The 16,855-nt window shown below is 41.1% G+C and overlaps 1 protein-coding gene across 1 annotated transcript in view; it reads left to right on the top strand.

Annotated features, from left to right (window-relative positions):
• PTGER3 (prostaglandin E receptor 3) overlaps positions 1–12,972 on the top strand; it is a 22,091-nt gene extending 9,119 nt beyond the window's left edge. Inside the window, exon 2 of the mRNA XM_019528402.1 lies at positions 11,118–12,972. Coding sequence (XP_019383947.1) covers positions 11,118–11,405 — 288 coding nt within the window. The 3' untranslated portion in view covers positions 11,406–12,972. The remainder of the gene's footprint in view (positions 1–11,117) is intronic.
• Positions 12,973–16,855: the final 3,883 nt, after the last annotated feature.

Consider the following 16,855-nt stretch of genomic DNA (forward strand, 5'->3'; position numbering starts at 1 on the left):
AGGTTTTGCTACTGCTACCTTACTAAGAAGTATTCAGCCTCAGCTGATGCGTTTCTATTGCAGAAGCATTAGCAGGCCTAGACGCAGCGTTCGGTTTACCCAGTGAGAAGTCTCTGTAAGGTCTGTGGAGACCATTCTATCCACTGGACACAAATAGTCTTCAAAGAGTGGCTCAGCATCCTGAGAGTGGGGATATTTTCTCCCCCAGGTGGCATGTACAGTTACTAAAGCACGTGATGTGATATTCAAGCAAATGGCTGAATCCCCATTTTTGAGCTTTTTAAAAATTTAACCCTTTGTCAGCAAGAATGCAAACTTTACTATAGTTACTAGTTTTACAATAAAAATCACAGAGTTAAGGCCAAGTTTGATCTCACTGGCACTGGTATCAGTGGAAGTCTGCTGATATAAAGCGCCCCCCACCACCATTTTGAAGTGTAGGGATGCTGATACACAAGATGCGGGAGGCTGCTGGAGTGCAATAATTGCCACGCTGCAGCAGACTCCATTGGTCCAATGCACTAGAATTACAGCGTGTTGGAGCAGCTTTCCTCCCTGCTTATGTATGGCACCCTTCGAGTTTAGAAGTTAAGAATTCAGTCAGACTTCACCAAAGAGCTGTCTGAACCTAGGCTGTGACATTCTTCCTCGGAAAGACAGATTTTCAAAAAAGTGCTGAGGGTATTGAAAAGAAATACAGGATACTTTTGGGGTGTTTTAATCCACAGATGAGTACAACCCTCTGAGATGAACAGCTGTCCTACAATGTCAGACATCCTGGGAAATGCTCCTTATTGTCACATAACTAAACAAATCTTAATTATCCCTGCTAGAGTGTGAAGAGCGAGACAGATGTTGTTGCAACAGAAGATGGTTTTTGGTTGTTTTGGGGTTTTTTATTGAATGGTTGGGATGGTTATAAATTCAGTAAAATAGGAAGAACTAAAGCACAGTGCAGTAACATCACCATAGGGCAACGTGTGGATGTGCCCATAGGCCAGCAAAAATAGGATAATATGTATTTTTGAGTTCAGTTGCCAGGTGGGGGTTATGATATCAAGAAGTGGTCCCTTACTGTAGGACAGATATACCATTTATGCAGCAAGAAAATCCTTGTTTACATGACTAATTGCATTGTCCGTGACATAGGTCAAATGCAGAGAGGGAGGAGGCACCACCTGAAAGATCAGCTTATGGCTTGCTTCTATCCCAGCCTATGGCTGGCTAGATCTTAGCCCCATCCTGCACATACAGGGCTTCCATAAAATCTCCTGAATGTAGCTCTTCTGCGTCTGCCCTTGTCCACCCAAGAACCTCTTGAATTTTCCAGGACCCTGCTGCTGCTGGCCCTTTCACCCTCTGAAAGCAAGAATGAGTGGGATTTTATCACTACTGTTCTTATGCATTTTTTTCCATTCTTCTGTGCTATAAATTAGAGACAGCAATGTGTTCCTGAAAACCAGAAAAAGAAAATGAGCCACAAAAAAAGCATAAACAAAGTATATATAACAAACAAACAAGCATTTGAAACTACTGAATCATTATTTTACAGCAAGTTAGCTCCTCTTTTTCCTCAAGTTAGCTCATTATTTTACAGCAAATTAGCTCCTTTTTTTCTACAGATAATAAAATTACTTGCTTATAATTGGGTATGTCACAGCCAATTGCACAGAAAAGACAGAAACTGAAATGGTAGACAGGCATGATGATAGATTCTTTCATGCACTTTCTACTCTTGGAAAATATCTCACCGCCCTCTGCTCCATACCTGTAACTTCATCTGTAAACAATACATATAATATGATCAGGTCTAGCCAAACAGGTAAAAAATCATATTTCACAGAATATAATGTGTTACTTTAGTGAAGTTTATCTACTAGAGGGAGTTGTGTCCAAAATGTGTTTAAAAATGCATCAAACACCTGTTACTAAAGCTCTATTCCTTTGAAACAGAGCAACTGTATGGTGTTAAAGACTGGCAAAAGAAGTAAGTAAAAAACTGCAGTTAATGACTTTTTAATCTTATCTCATGTAGTACATTGAATAGGGAGCTCACATAATTTCAAACAATTTCTATTCTGTTTATAACCTGTTGTTCCAACTATAATTTTTACTATGCTGTTTTACTATAGTTAAATAACTGTAGTTTCTAAACTGTACTAGGTCCTTTCCAAAAACATAAACCTCTTTAATACTTGGTAGGGTCTTAGGAATCTGTCATACATAACAGTTTCATGTAACCACATAAATGTTTAAGCTAAAGGGTCTGTAGCTCTCACACTCAAAAAAACCAAGCAAAGAACCCCATTATTATGTAGCAGTGCTGCCTGCTGACTTCCAAAAACTCTTATGCATAGTAAGAAGTAAAAGAAAAAAATTCCCAACTTCTACTGAAACCCTGTTCTCCAGTTCTTTAATTTACTGCATCTGTATAGAGGGAAAGCGAGGCAGAGACATGCAGGAGGGAAGAGGATTTCATGGAACGCTCACAGCACAAGTCGGACGAACTGGCTGAGGCTTTTACATTTCATTGATATAATAGAAAATATACAGGTAGATGGAAAGAGGGCAGAGAGACACTCTGGCATTTTGCTACAACGTGAGTGGTAGGTGACAACTGACAACCAGCCTGACCTTTACTAATAAAAAGCAGTGCCTGTTGGAAACACAGTGGTTTTCAACCCTGTGCTTTTATCTTGGTTAATTTCCTCAGCCTCTCTTGGACTATGCTGAAAGCCAAAGTGAATTCTTTAGTTGTATTGTTTCATTATGAAATAACACTTAAAAATGTTTCATTTTGTGCTTTCAAGGGAACCAGTTCTGTAATACCTCCCTTCAAGTGTTGTCCCTGTACAACCAAATACTCCCCTGGGTTTTCTAGTTTTACAATGTGGAGTAATCATTAAAGAACAAGTTTTTATTTCTTTTCTTCTCTTGTCCATTCTAACATATCGTCTAGAATAATTACAAAGATTAGCATTACTTACTGCAGATGAGGTCAACTATGTCCCAATGCTAAGACAGCTGCAGTTTGTTTCTCATTGATGCCGGTGTCTTAAACCCAGTGGTGCACACAAGAAAAGTGCAGTTGGAGAACTGACCATTCTTAGTACTTTAAAATATCTTATGGAAATCTCCAAAACACTTCTGCAGAAATACAGGTCACAGGGAGAGGCTTTCATTAACTTCCCTGTTGCACTATTTGGTTCTGTTTATAATTGAATTCAAACAATTATTCCAAACACTGTGCTAAGCATTTTTACAGCTTAGAAAAAATCAGTACTCTTCTATTCACCCTCTCCCCAGCCTATCATTGATTTTTATTATTCTTATTATTGTACAAAAGTATCTACAATAATAAAATAATGGAAATTGCATTCTGTGGCTGATTTTTTTTTTTTTGTGAAAATCATCTGTGCTCATGAGTTATTACACTCTTATTATTAGCTGAGTAATAACCCCTTGTACAAGCTACTGTATTTTTAGGCTGGTATCATGGGGGTGGAAACGATTGAATTAAGTAAGGCAGTTCAATAACAAAATGTAAATACAGAATAAATGATAATGAAACTATGGTGCAATCCTACAATCAGGAATATGGTTCCCCTCTTCTAATCTCTTACGGTATAAACTAAGGGAAATAGGGGATCTATATTTAATTCTCCCTTTCATGAGCACACAAAATTCTGCAGGAATTTGGTGCAAAGATTAATGGGAAAATAAGCTTCTCAATCAAACTTTTTATTTATCAGAAATATTCCTCCTTTGTGTTAATCTTTTATTTATTTTGGTGGCTAGCTACTGAATAGCAATCACGGTAAATCAACATCAGTCTAAAATCAGGCTGAGTCAAACCAGCTAGAGATAAAAAACAGAGGAAGTCATTCTATATTTGTTCCGAGAAACAGGTGTAAAATGAGCAAATAGTTCCATAACAACTTTACCAAAACACAGTTCCAGATGACAGACTATGTCTGGATTTACAGGGCGATTTCAAATAATTTTGGATTATTCAGAAAGGCTTGCATGGTCCTTCGCTTTACTTGTTAAAAAAAAGAAACCTTTTCCCCCCAATCAGAATGAAGTCATTACATCCCAATACACATGATGGTTTCATATATAATATGAAATATTATGGAACACTGTCATGTATCACTTTCAGACTTGTGAAATACAGTCCTAAACCCTTTGTTTTGGGGAGGTCATAATTCAGTAAATGATCTGCAAGAAAAGCTGTTAAATTCCTTGGTATAAAGCAGTGAGCCCTATTCTATTCAGGCTTTGCTTTCCTCTTCCTAGGTTGCAACATCACCATACATCTTTCCAAGTTGTAGCAGAACTGATTCCCCTACAGAAGATGTGAAAGTACATATTGTAGGGACATTTAGAGAGAGAATCCTCTGGTACTCACAAAGCTCTTCAGCTCAGTGAGGGTCTCCTCAGCATCAGAGGGTGAAGTAGAGAGGAGAGAAGAAAAGAGAGTTGGAAAATATGCTGCTAAATGGAGTCTCCCTTATTTTCTTCCCATTGTGCAAGGGAGCCATATAAGGGGTTGATGATGGTCACTCTATGAAAGAGATATCAAAGCATGGGAAACAAGATTCTTTTCGTCAGCCACTATCTTCTTGACCAGTTACTCATGTTCATCAACAGCTAATCCTTTAGATACAATCACCACCTTATTCTCCCCAAACCCAACATGGCTACTAAGAGCAACGGTATAGTTTGTAGTTATGACAAACTACAATTCTAGATTATTGTAGAATTGGCCACTGACTGGAGAAAGAGAGCACCTGCAACCCAGTGGCAATGTACTCTTGCCACTGTGTTCCCAGTGGCCTCCCTTCACAAACCGCAGAAGTTGCAAGCTGGAACATTAGACTTAAGACAAGTTTGTGTGTTTATTTTTCAGTATAATGGATGCTCTTTCAAAATGCTTTATTTTATAAGCTCTGGGAGTGTCTGAGCTTTTACATATATGCACTGAATATGTTGAGATAAATTTAAAATTAGTCTGGGCAGATCATAGGCAAATGTACAATAGAGAGTAAGCCTGTTAACTGGAAAGATAAACTCAGTGATTTAGTAGGTTTTTAGTATCTCTGATATTCATAATTCTGGTTTAATTGCCACATTGCTATATGTATAACAGTTTCATAGAAGAAGGTAATTCATTACATTACATTACATACATTCATTACATTACAAATTATAGGCCAGATGCCCTATTTATACATTTCACTGTAGTTCTATTGACTTTATCGATTTAAACTACCTGATTCTGCTAGCCTGTAACATTTATAATCTTCAATTTAAAATATTTTAAATGGCCAGTGCCAGCTTCATACAATTATACCTTTCCAAGTCTATCAAACTAAAGTGAAGTTTCCAGTAAAACAATTTAATTGTCTATAAAAAGTGGAGCATTATGTAGTATGAAAGAAAATAAACAGGATGTGGTATATGAAAACAGACTCTTTTAAAAGTACTGTCTTTTATTTGTCTGTTGCTGTTACCGTTCCATTAACTTAGGGACAATCAAACAAGACAAAAGATTGCAATGAATGAGCTATCATCAAGTTCTTAAAACATGCCTGGGCACTGAACCAAAGGAAAATCCTAATAATACTTGGCTTTCCTTTGATGTAATGTATGCACGTGGGCTTGTTTACATTTCATGCTTGTATTCTGATAATGCCTAACAGCCCGTTCAAGGTGGTACCCCATAGTGCTAGACCCTATTGAGAATGGGCATAGAATACAAACACAACAGGCAAGCTCATAGTCTACAATGGAGGTGGCTTTAAATAAAGGGCAGGAGTTAACTGAAGGCAGAAGAAATTGATGATGGCAAAATTCCTGTTTTTAAGCAATACTAGCAATCCAAAAATTTCATAGATTTTGTAGACATTAGGTCTGGAAGGGACCCAAGAGATCATTAAGTTCCCCAGCTTAACCATGAGCACATCATGGGGAACTAGGTCAAAGGCCTTCTTGAAGTCCGGGTATATGATGTCCACATCGTCTCCCTTGTCCAGGGCACATGTTACCTGATCATAGAAGGCAATGGGGTTGGTAAGGCATGACCTGCCAGTCACAAAGCCATGCTGGCTGGCATTCAGAAGCTTGCCTTCTGTCAGTCTGGCATTGATGGATCCCTTGAGGGGATTTTCTCGAGGATTTTTCCAGGGACAGACATAAGACTGATTGGTCCATAGTTCCCCGAGTCATCCCTCCTCCTTTTCTTGTAGATAGGGACCACGCTGGCTCTTTTCCAGTCATCTGGGACCTTGCCTGAATGTCACAATTTTTCACATATTTCTGCCAAGGGGGATGCAATGATGTCTATCAGCTCCTTCAAGACCCTTGGGTGCATTGCGTCTGGGCCTGCAGACTTGTGAATGTCCAGTTACTCAAAATGTTCCCTCACCTTATCTACATTGATTTTAGGCCCATCACCTGCTCCCAGATTGGTGGTTTGTGCCTGTCACACTCCAGCTGGGCTCTGCAAGCTCTGCCCAGCAATAGGTGCTGCCAAGCACTCTTTCTTCTATCTGGGAAGCCCGTTTGGCCTGCTGCATGGCCCCTTGGCCGTGTGCTCAGGAGACCCTGCTGTATGGCCCCTGGCCATGTGCTGGGAAGACCCCATCCGCATGGTCTCTGGCCATGTGCTAAGCCCCGCCCCTGTAGGGAACCCGGTGGACCAATCAAAAGGGCTTAAATCCGGGTTTGTCATCAGGCCTATAAAACTGGGGCAGAGTTCTCCACCCGGGAGGAAGAGCAGAAAGAACAGCAGAGCAGCGTGCAGCATCCATCACCCGCTCAGCTAGCCGAGAAGCCGGAGCTTCCATCGCTCGCTGGGAAGGCCTGGCCAACTTCCCACGGCTTCTCCTGTCTCTGGAGAACAATCTGCCGATCGATTTTCTTTTGGTTCTCGAAGTGTCCACAGCTTTATTGTTTTCCCGAGAACCGTTGAGTTTTTTCGCGCATTCGTTCCAGCGAACTGGATGGATGCTCAATCGTTTCCCCAGCCTCACCCGAACGTGGATCCAACGAGTTTGTTATTTTCTTCCTTTCGTCTCTTGCCTGGATTAGGACAGAATCCGTCCTGCACCCACGTTCACACCGGTGGTGTACAAGTAAGAAACGTTGTCTGGCGTCAGTTCGGGATTGAGTGTCGTGTGTAACCAAGTGTAACTGCCTGCGCAGCCACATCTGTATCAGTGGAGCGCATGTAAAAAGGGACTAAATAAAAGAAAGTACTTTTGCAACCATTACGAGTCCACCTCTCCCTTTCGCTAAACTAACATCAGGGGATCAGAACCCCGGGGCTATAGCTACAGCCTGGCTCGCGCCCCCCACAGTGCCATTCCTGACAATGTGATCCTCCCGGGAGAATGAAAAACCAATGCAAAAAAGTCATTTAGGAGAGTGGCCCTTTCTCGGGCATCAGAAGTCAGTTGCCCCACTGGCTCTCCCAGGGGCCCAATGCTATCCTTGTTCTTTTTCCGACTTCCCACATAGCTGAAGAAAGGCTTTTTGTTGTCCTTGATTCCCGTGGCTAGCCTAAGTTCAGTTTGTGCCTTGGCTTTCCTCGACCGCTTTCTACAGCTGCAGGCAAGTGCAGAATAATTCTCTTTGGTTACGCTTCCTGTTTTCCAGCTGGTGTAGGCTACTCTTTTTCACTTAATAAGGTCCAAGAGTTCCTTATTCAGCCGTGGGGGCTTTCTTGCCTGTTGACTGCATTTCTTGTGAGATGGTATGGCTTTGCCCTGTGCTTTAAGGATTATGTTTATAAGAAATGACCAATCCTCATGTGCATCCTGTTCTGGTGGGGTATGGCCTCTAATTGCCTGACTGACCAATTCTCTCAGTTTGCAAAAGTCAGCCTTCCCAATTTAAGAACTTTTGCTTTACTGCTGGGTTTGTCTGCTCTTCGGTGAGCTAAGAAGGTGACCAGTTTGTGGTCGCTGTCACCAAGCTTCCTCTCGATCCGCAGATCGCTCACTAGGTCCACCCCATTGGCCATAGACCTCCTGGGTTAGGTAGAAGTCATCGATGCATGTGAGGAAGCTATGTAACCTGTCAGATTTGGCCATGCGCTCGTCCCAAGAGATGTCAGGGAAGTGACGTTGAAGTCCCCCATGACGTTCATGGGTCGGGAGCGCTTGGCCTTGACCAGTTCCCTATTGAATTCTCAATCTAGGTGTTCCTCTTGGTGGGGAGGTCTATAGTAGACTCCCACGAGTAAGTCACTCTCCCCATGTTCTCCTTGTATCCTGACCCAGAGGGTCTCAAGATGCCCTTCCTAATTTGGAAACTCGATCTGCAGGGAGATGAGCTGATCCTTGATGTAGAGAGCTACATCCCCACCTCTCTTCCAAACACGGTCTCTCCTATACAGGTTATAGCCCTCTATTGCCACCGACCAGTCATAGGTGGAGTCCCACCAGGTCTCTGTAATTCCTACCAGGTCATAAACATTTTCACATAGGAGAAGGGCCAGTTCCTCATGCTTATTTCCCAAGCTCCTGGCGCTTGTGTACAGGCAGTTGAGACTGCCATGGGAAGCCCAATGCTTCCCTGAGAGGTTTAGCGGGACCTTTCCTTGGGCTGTCTCCCTTGTGCTGCCCAAGTTTTTGGTAGTGCAGCTGACATGACCTGGGCTAGAACTGTTAGTAGACTGCCCATCCACCAGTGGTCTCAGTTTAAAGCCCTGTCAAGAAGGTCAGCCTTAGCAGATCATTTCACATTAATTTTAATGATTTAGCAGTTGGGTCCATTGGTTCCAATAATGGCCTTTGCCCACTCTGAACTAGGTGCTATGCAAACACATAACCCAGGACCTGCCTCATAGAGCTTGTATTGCATCTGTGTCTCTGTTGCCCACCTTAACCTCTGTTTTTCTTATTTAGAATGAGAATTCATGACATAGATTTTCTCTACCACGTCATCCAAAAAAGGGGCCTCTGATGTCATTTGGAGCACCTGGAAATTCTGTGACGTAAACACTAATCGGCTCTTCCTGTTGCAAACAAAACTTGCAAATGTTCGTGAGAGAGTTCCAGGGTAACAGAAGTAATCTCTCTGCACCCCCTTTAAAATATCTATTAGTTTTGCTCTTAGATATTGCCCCAGTATGTAGCTGCAGTTCAGATACCCTGACAAAGTTCTACACCTGATTCCACTGAGAAGGCTTTTGAGTCTGTATTTATAGACTGCAGAAAAGAGGCTGTAATATGAAGCTTGCTAAACCTTGTATGTATTGGATGTCGTGAGTTTGTCCAAAATAGTACTAAATTTAAAAACAACAGCCCTTTATATACAGAACACTTGGTGGTGGTGAGCAGGGTCAGAATTTGAGGGCGGATACCAACTAATCCCTGGAAAAAACATAAGTATTTAACATCCTTAAAAACCAGCCTCAGGTTTCCCAGCATTATATTAAGATATGAAAATATCACAGTACTCAGAACCACTTTACCAGCTTCCTTGTCATTGCTATTACCCAGACAAGCAATAGACTGACAACAGAAAAATGGGGAACTTGTAACTCAGCTTAACAGCATGCAGAGCTTTGGGTTTTATCTCTAGCTCTTTCAAGGCTTCTCATGTGAGCTTGAGAAAGTCGATTAAACACTTGGTTGCCTTAGTTACATAAGAACTTAAGAAAGGCCATTTACTGGGTGACACATTTGGTCCGTCCGGCCCAGTGTCCTGTGTCGCACACTGGCAGAGTGTGAATGCTGAGAGGGAAGGTGAACAGGATGTATCGAGAATGTCTTCCCTGCTCCTCTACAGTTGCAGCTTGTGTTTTTGAGGTGGCACTCCTATCTGCCATGCTTAATACCTACTGATGGGCTTTTCCTCCAAGATTGTGTCCAATCTCCTTTTGAACTGGCTCAAGCTATCATCAGCCTTCACATCTTTCCTGTCCTGTTGCTTTCTTACAAGGCTCATTTCATTCATGTTTGTAAAGCACTTCGAGCTTCTCAGATGAAAAGTACTGTTGAAGCGCATGTTGTTTTAATTGCTTGAATAGTTACGTTACATTATATTATGTTCAATTGACAAGCCCTTTAAAAGCCACAAGCCTGGTGGCAATGCATAAACCAACACGGAGAACTGAGTTGCTACATTCAAATGTTCATCTGAACCATCTATTTTAATAAACAGTGTAAAATATTGCACAGATCTAATCTGACATCCAGAAGACTTTTTCAGAGGAGAGCAGTGACACCGGTTATGTTTTTGCTGCACCTCAGGAGGTGATACAGGGTGTGTCTACGCTGGTGCTTCAATGTTCAGTAGCCTTTTCTACTGTGCTTTAAAGCAACACATCAAAAACCATGCCAATATGCTAATGCACAGTAGAATAAGGTGCATTAGCATCACCTAAAAAACATGCGCTTACACTACTGCGCATTAGTGTACCTAATACACATTTATTTAGTACCTTATATTGGAGGTACTGCATTTAATTTGCATTTGTAAAAGCACACTAATGCACATGTAGATACACCCACTTTGAACAATAAGACTGCCCTAAAGAACAGTTTTCCTGAGTGACACAGGGGTCAGTTAATGCCACCTGACCCCAAGCTCTTTTTTAGAAATGAATAGTATCTCCATTGCTTTATCTGAAATTTTAAAAATGGCTATGCCCAACAAAAGTTCCAAGGAAGAATTTAAAAGTGAGCCATTGTAAACTGATTTGTTTCCTAACTTTAGCAACTTGTTATTCTAAATATATCACCCATCCATCACACGGACCTAATACCACTGGTGCCATGTCCCAAGGAGGGGAAACAGCAAATGCCTCCTTGATTAAATACCAGATGTATAAATCCAAGTAAGGGATGGCTATAGGTTCAAATGTGATCATCGCCTTTTACTGCTGTGAATTGAAGCTGTGTGTCCTCCCACAACATAGAGTATGAAGTTCATAAGTACACCCTCTATTTGCCATGATTATGGTTTGATTTGGGGGAATCTGTGGCAGGGGGAGGGAAACCTCTGTTCTGATGATTTCTTTTCTGTAAGAAGTTTCTGCAGAAAGCAACAAAGTGCATATTTCTTAGAAAAAAAATTACATTATTTTTCTCACCTCTCCTTAGATTACGATGTTGAAAATGATCTTCAATCATACATCTATTGAACACTGCAATGCAACCAACTACGTGGACCAAAACTTAGAACTGCAGGAGGAATGCAATTTCTTCCTGACTGCTGTCCGTTTGGCCTCACTAAACCAGATTCTGGATCCCTGGGTTTATCTGCTGTTAAGAAAGATCCTCCTCCAAAAATTCTGTCAGGCAGCAAGTGCTGTCTCCGGCTGCTCTAACACCAGATGGAAAGAGCGACAGGTCACTTTCTCAGATGACATAAGACAGACAACAGCATGAAAAAATGTTGATACAACTTGCATGCAAACTACTTTTGACAAGTAGTTTTAAATTTTACTGTGAATTTGGGCATCTGTGGCATGACAGTGTTCCTGCATAAATAGCTGCAGTGTAAGTGGTATGACTGGACATAGAGGGCCAGATACTTGTATATCATGTGTGCCAACAATGCTTAAATATAAACAAAGGGATGTGTGCTGTTGTTAACAGTAGCCTACAATTCTGTTGTCTTTGGCTGAGAGCATTCAGCCTACAGAATGTAGTCAAGCTAAATACATCATGATTTCTGAGGATTCTTCTTGCATCAAGACAGAGGAATCAATCGTTGTTTTGTAAGGGAGACAGATTCAACTGCTTAATACTCCTGTACTAAATTTTGACTCTAGGATTATCTACTACATGCAGATATTATTTCTTCCTCCGATTCTTTCTCCTTTTTGAGGGAAAAGTACAAGAGCTTTAAGGAAGAAAGCAACAGGAAGCCTTTAATTTCTCCCAAGTTCAATGTTTTCTTGCAAGAAGTGAAAATGACATGTATTTTGATGATGACATTTTCTCTGAAATGCTGAAAGGCAGCAGGAATCTCATGTGATACATGTTAATTACTAATTTTTCATGAATGTTAGAATAAATTCACCTTCTACATAGGTGAGGGGGGCTTTGGGGAATAGCATAAATGTGTAAGCTGCTCTTTTTTGAGAGACAATCTGTGAACATTTTTGCAAGTAATACCTGTGAAATACCTATATATTAACAAGAATAACTTAGCAAAGCTTTTTCACACAATGGTCTACTTTTGGCAGACTGAAATAGTGACAGACCAGGAGAGACAAGAGATGCTACTTTTTGTATTAACAGTAAGTATCCCCTTCATAGTTATTATAGCAAAAACCAAATCACCATGTTCAAATAGTTCATTTTCCACGACAGCCAGGTGGCATGTACACCACCTGCACAGCACCACTTCATTATACAAGCACATGTCTGGATTGTGTCACAGTCCAATCTGTTATTTAAGAAACTATTGATTGACAGCTGTCAAACACATGGCAGCTTGTAACTTTTAAAATCAGAAGTCACCGTAGCAGGGAAGTTTGGACTGAGGCATCTCATTAGTCAAGTCTTTCCTTAGGTAGTATGCAGATTTGATTATCGAGTTTCTGATCCATTTGTGAGATATCAGCAGTTTCTGCTTTCATAAAGACTCTTGAGTTTACTTACATTTTCTCATGCTAGTTTGTCTTTTGGTAATGGGCAATATTAAATGTGTGCTACTTTAAATAGTCTTCTTAGTTAGTTAACTTAAATGTTATATTTATCTTCCCATGGATGAAGAGATGAGACAAAATAGCTTGAAATGTGAAAATCCCATATACCAGTTTGAAACCATTTGACTCATAACTTTTCCTGTCTTGTGACTAATCTTCACTATTATGACAGGTAAGAAAGAAAAGTAATTGAAGTTAGATTGACAGATCACCTTGCATGTCAAAGTCTCCAGTACAATTACATTTAATGTGACATCAATATTCTGACATTTTATAATTAAAAAATAGCATAACTATCACATCAAGGAATTTTGGCATTTTGTTATTGATCATTTTTTCTTTAAATCTCCTACTTTCATTTAATGCTGGCAAAAAATAAATGGCTTTGTTCAATCTCTACCTGAACGCACAAGAATGGACTTGAGCCCTCTGAAGTCAACAGGAGCTTCAGCATGCTGTGCTACACAGCAGAAACACCAAGCTAGAGCCAAATGAGTTAGTTTGTACCAAAAGTAATCAAACTACAGCAGCACAAGGGTCTGTGCAAGCTAAGAGACCCTGATAATTTATCCATGCTTAGAGGTAGCTTGCAGAATAGACCTGACTTAACAATCTGAGTTTCCTTCCATTGAAGACGTGGTACTGAATTCTGCTCTAATGTGCCCTGGTACAACAAAGAGCAGCATATTTTACGCAGAAAATATGAAATACACACTTCAGCTACAGCTGAGTTATACCAGTGGACCTGATCAGAATTTGGCCTTCAGAGCCTTCCAGATAACAGACCAATATAGAGTATCAGAATCTCAAACTACTGGCAGTTTTTTTTCAGCCTGTCCCTCTGCTGTCCCACGGACCCATTGGGAACCATTATTGAGTACAATGACCACAAGTGCCTATGCACTGACTGCACTATCCGTGTCTAATTCAGTAATAAGTATTTGGGGGAACACTGAGTGAAAAAATGGCTGTACAAAATCAGAGTATTTCTTACTCTGAAAAAGTGCCAGGCATGATTTCATGCCAATTATTTTTTACCTACTTAAAAAGCCTACGTTTGAAGAAATAACATTTAGTTTGTTAGCATGTTAGCAGTTATTCAAAAATCCACCCCTCATAATGTAGGTCCAAGTGACCTTAAAAAGGGGAGTGAATTCTGGTCTGCTGGGTTTCTTTGTCACTCAGTAGCTGAATAGCAACACTAGCTAATTAAATAAATTTTTCTCTAGGATCCTCACTGTAGCAAGGGAGGAGAAAGTCTGAGAGACAGAGAAAGCATGCACTATTTTCACTTCTTTTAATACCACTTCTACTATAGCAACCAATAGGAAAGCTTTCATTTTTCTTAGGTACTAACAATGATATATGATATGGTGTTAAAATAACTGTAAAGTTAACATTACCTGATTTTTGCAGGGGACCAGAGTGCAAGACTTAGCAAATATCAAGGGCACATCTGCATGTGCCTTAAAGCGTTTAAGTTAATGCACATTAAATCTAGTACCTCCATTGTGAGGTACTAGGAAAATGTGCATTAGCTGATCTTAATGTGCATTAACTAAAAAGCACAGGGGTGCAGGGTGGGGTGGGGGGGCAACTTTAATTAGCATAGCTCTGAGAGCTGCACTAATTACAGGCACCTGGAAATTCATGTTTATCAGTGCCTTCACGCTGAAAAATGGTGGTGGGGTGCATTGAATGAGCTTTAATTTAAAATGCTGCCATTTTTCAGAGCAGAGACACTGATACAGGTGATCCAGGAGTCTGCTGGAGCACGGTAATTACCACACTCCAGCTGAAATGATTCATTGAGTCTGCTCTGACATACTGTAATTATATCGGAGCAACTTCCCTGCATGTGTATAGGAGCTCATGGCTTTTAAGTGATACTTAATGCACATTAGCTATTTTAATGCGCATTAATTGAATAGTATTTTTAGTGATGGTTTAATGTGCATTAAAATAGGCTAACGTGTATTAAAGCGCATGTATAGACGCATCCCAAGATTGTTACCCCTCAGAGCTCAGGTGCTGGTGACTCAGCTCAGTTAAAACTTACTTGGTCTTTTTCACTCCTCGTATTAAAATAAACCCTTTATTTTTAAATTTAGAGGAAAAAAGAATGTCTGTCTTTGGGGGCAGTAATGAGAGGAAGAGTTTTATTTATAAAATGGGAAAATGTGAGAGCTGATTTGCATCCTGTTTGTTTACAGCAAAGAAACTGAAGCACTATTTGCCAGGTGTCTGACATGACATCACTGGAAACAGAAGCACTTTCTTAAATGAATTCAAAGCTCCTTATTAGAAATGAAAAGTTCTGTTTCCCATTGATCTGGCTGAGTGGGAAGATGTATTTTGTTGCACCCCTTTAAAGATACCTTCAATGTTACTTGCCTAAATGTATTTCTGTTCCGTAAAAGTTGTGTTTCTAAGATCAGCTTTGATATACTGGACTTCTTACAGAGACTTTTCAGAAAGACTGTTGTAAGGAGAAATTCTTTTGGCGTGGTTTTGTTGGCATTCAAAACACAGATTATGTGTGTGTATTGAATCCATGTATGTACTGTATTTGTCAATGCAAAATAAAAATTCAAAGTTCAGCAGAACACCTGGTCTTTATTTCTTGATGCCACAACTTGCTTGCAACATGTTAATACAACCATTTCTTACAATCTTTTGCAATTGACTTCAATGCAAGTACAATCATGCACTAAACATTTATGGCTAAATCCTGTGCTGACTTCAGTGGAAATGAGGGACTGATGCTGGGCACTTTTTTATGGCCCATATTATGCTATGCTTACTTGCATAGAGTAGTACTGTAACATGTTCCACAAGTACTCCCAGGATGCATCTACACAAGATGCTTAGCTCCGCAGTAAACATCTCAGCATCTACATGTGCACTACTGTTAGCGTGCAGAAAACTCAGAAACTCCACAGCAGGGTACTAGCTGTAAATACAGGTACTACCTTTCTGCAGAGTTTTTTCATGCACAGCAGCGCACGTGTAGATTCTGACTCAGCTGTCTGCAGCATGAGTGTGCTTCAGTTCAGGGGCTGCTTGCTGGCTAGCTCCACACTTACTGGCGATGTGTAGGGGGTGCACGTGGGTGCACGTGCACTCCCCTGAGCATGGCGGTGCACCCCCTACACAAAATCACTCCCGACAGTGTCAGCGCAGTGCCTGCAGGTGGTTGCCACTTGCCACTGCCACCTGGTTGGTGCTCACCACCTCCCCTCCCCCTGCTGCTGACAGCTCCAGCGACATCTGCAGGAGCTCCCCGCTTACCGCTGCCACGCTCCCACCAGTGCCGCTGTGCCCCCCCAGCTGCCAGGGGCACGCGTTGTTCATGTCCACGCTGAAGCACACTCATGCCTCAGCCAGCCCCTCAGTAGCACATTGAGCCCAAGTGGAGCAGCCCTGGGCTGGCAGGCTGACACGTTTGCATGTCGAATGGCGTAACTGCTCATGTATGCTTTTTTTAGTCAAACTAAAGAGGTTTTATCCTATGTGGTGCTTTTATCCTGCAGGTAACAATGTCTGTGCCACTCTAAACTTACATGCACTTCCTTGCTAAAAGTAAAAAGCAGCAGCAGCAACAGAGCAGCATATATAGCCCACAAACAAATGAACTGTAAAGAGTCAATAAGTAGTGAATGTGAGACTTCTAGTTATGGTACTATTAGAATGATGTTGTAGCCATGATGGTCCAGGAACTATTCCAGAGATATCACCCACAACATCACTTAAAAAATCCCAGACTTCCAGTTAGTCAGAGAATCAATCTGGACTTTGTGAGCAGCTAGCACAGGGGCGGGCAGTTATTTTGGGTGGAGGGCCACTTAATGAGTTTTGGTAAACTGTTTTGGTAAGCATGAGTAGTCCCACCCCTTGACTGTTGGCCCAACCCCTTGTCACCATCTTAGGACCAGAAGTCGCAGCCCTAACCCCTGACCTTAGCCACCGGAAGTCCCCTCCACCGTTTTCCCCCGGAAATACTTTTGCCATCTTAAACCAGAAAAAAAACCAACCAAATCATAAAAAAAATATTTTTGTCATGATTTGTGTTTGTGTAGTGTAGATAGAGGTGATTGCATAATAACTCAAAAATAAATTCTTAGCTTTGTATGTTTCATAGTTTCAGAGTTTGTAGGGTCGGAAGGGACCTGAGAAGATCAT

The sequence above is a fragment of the Gavialis gangeticus genome, unplaced genomic scaffold (assembly GCF_001723915.1).
Source record: "Gavialis gangeticus isolate Ggan-Ray unplaced genomic scaffold, GavGan_comp1, whole genome shotgun sequence".
NCBI lineage: Eukaryota > Metazoa > Chordata > Crocodylia > Gavialidae > Gavialis > Gavialis gangeticus.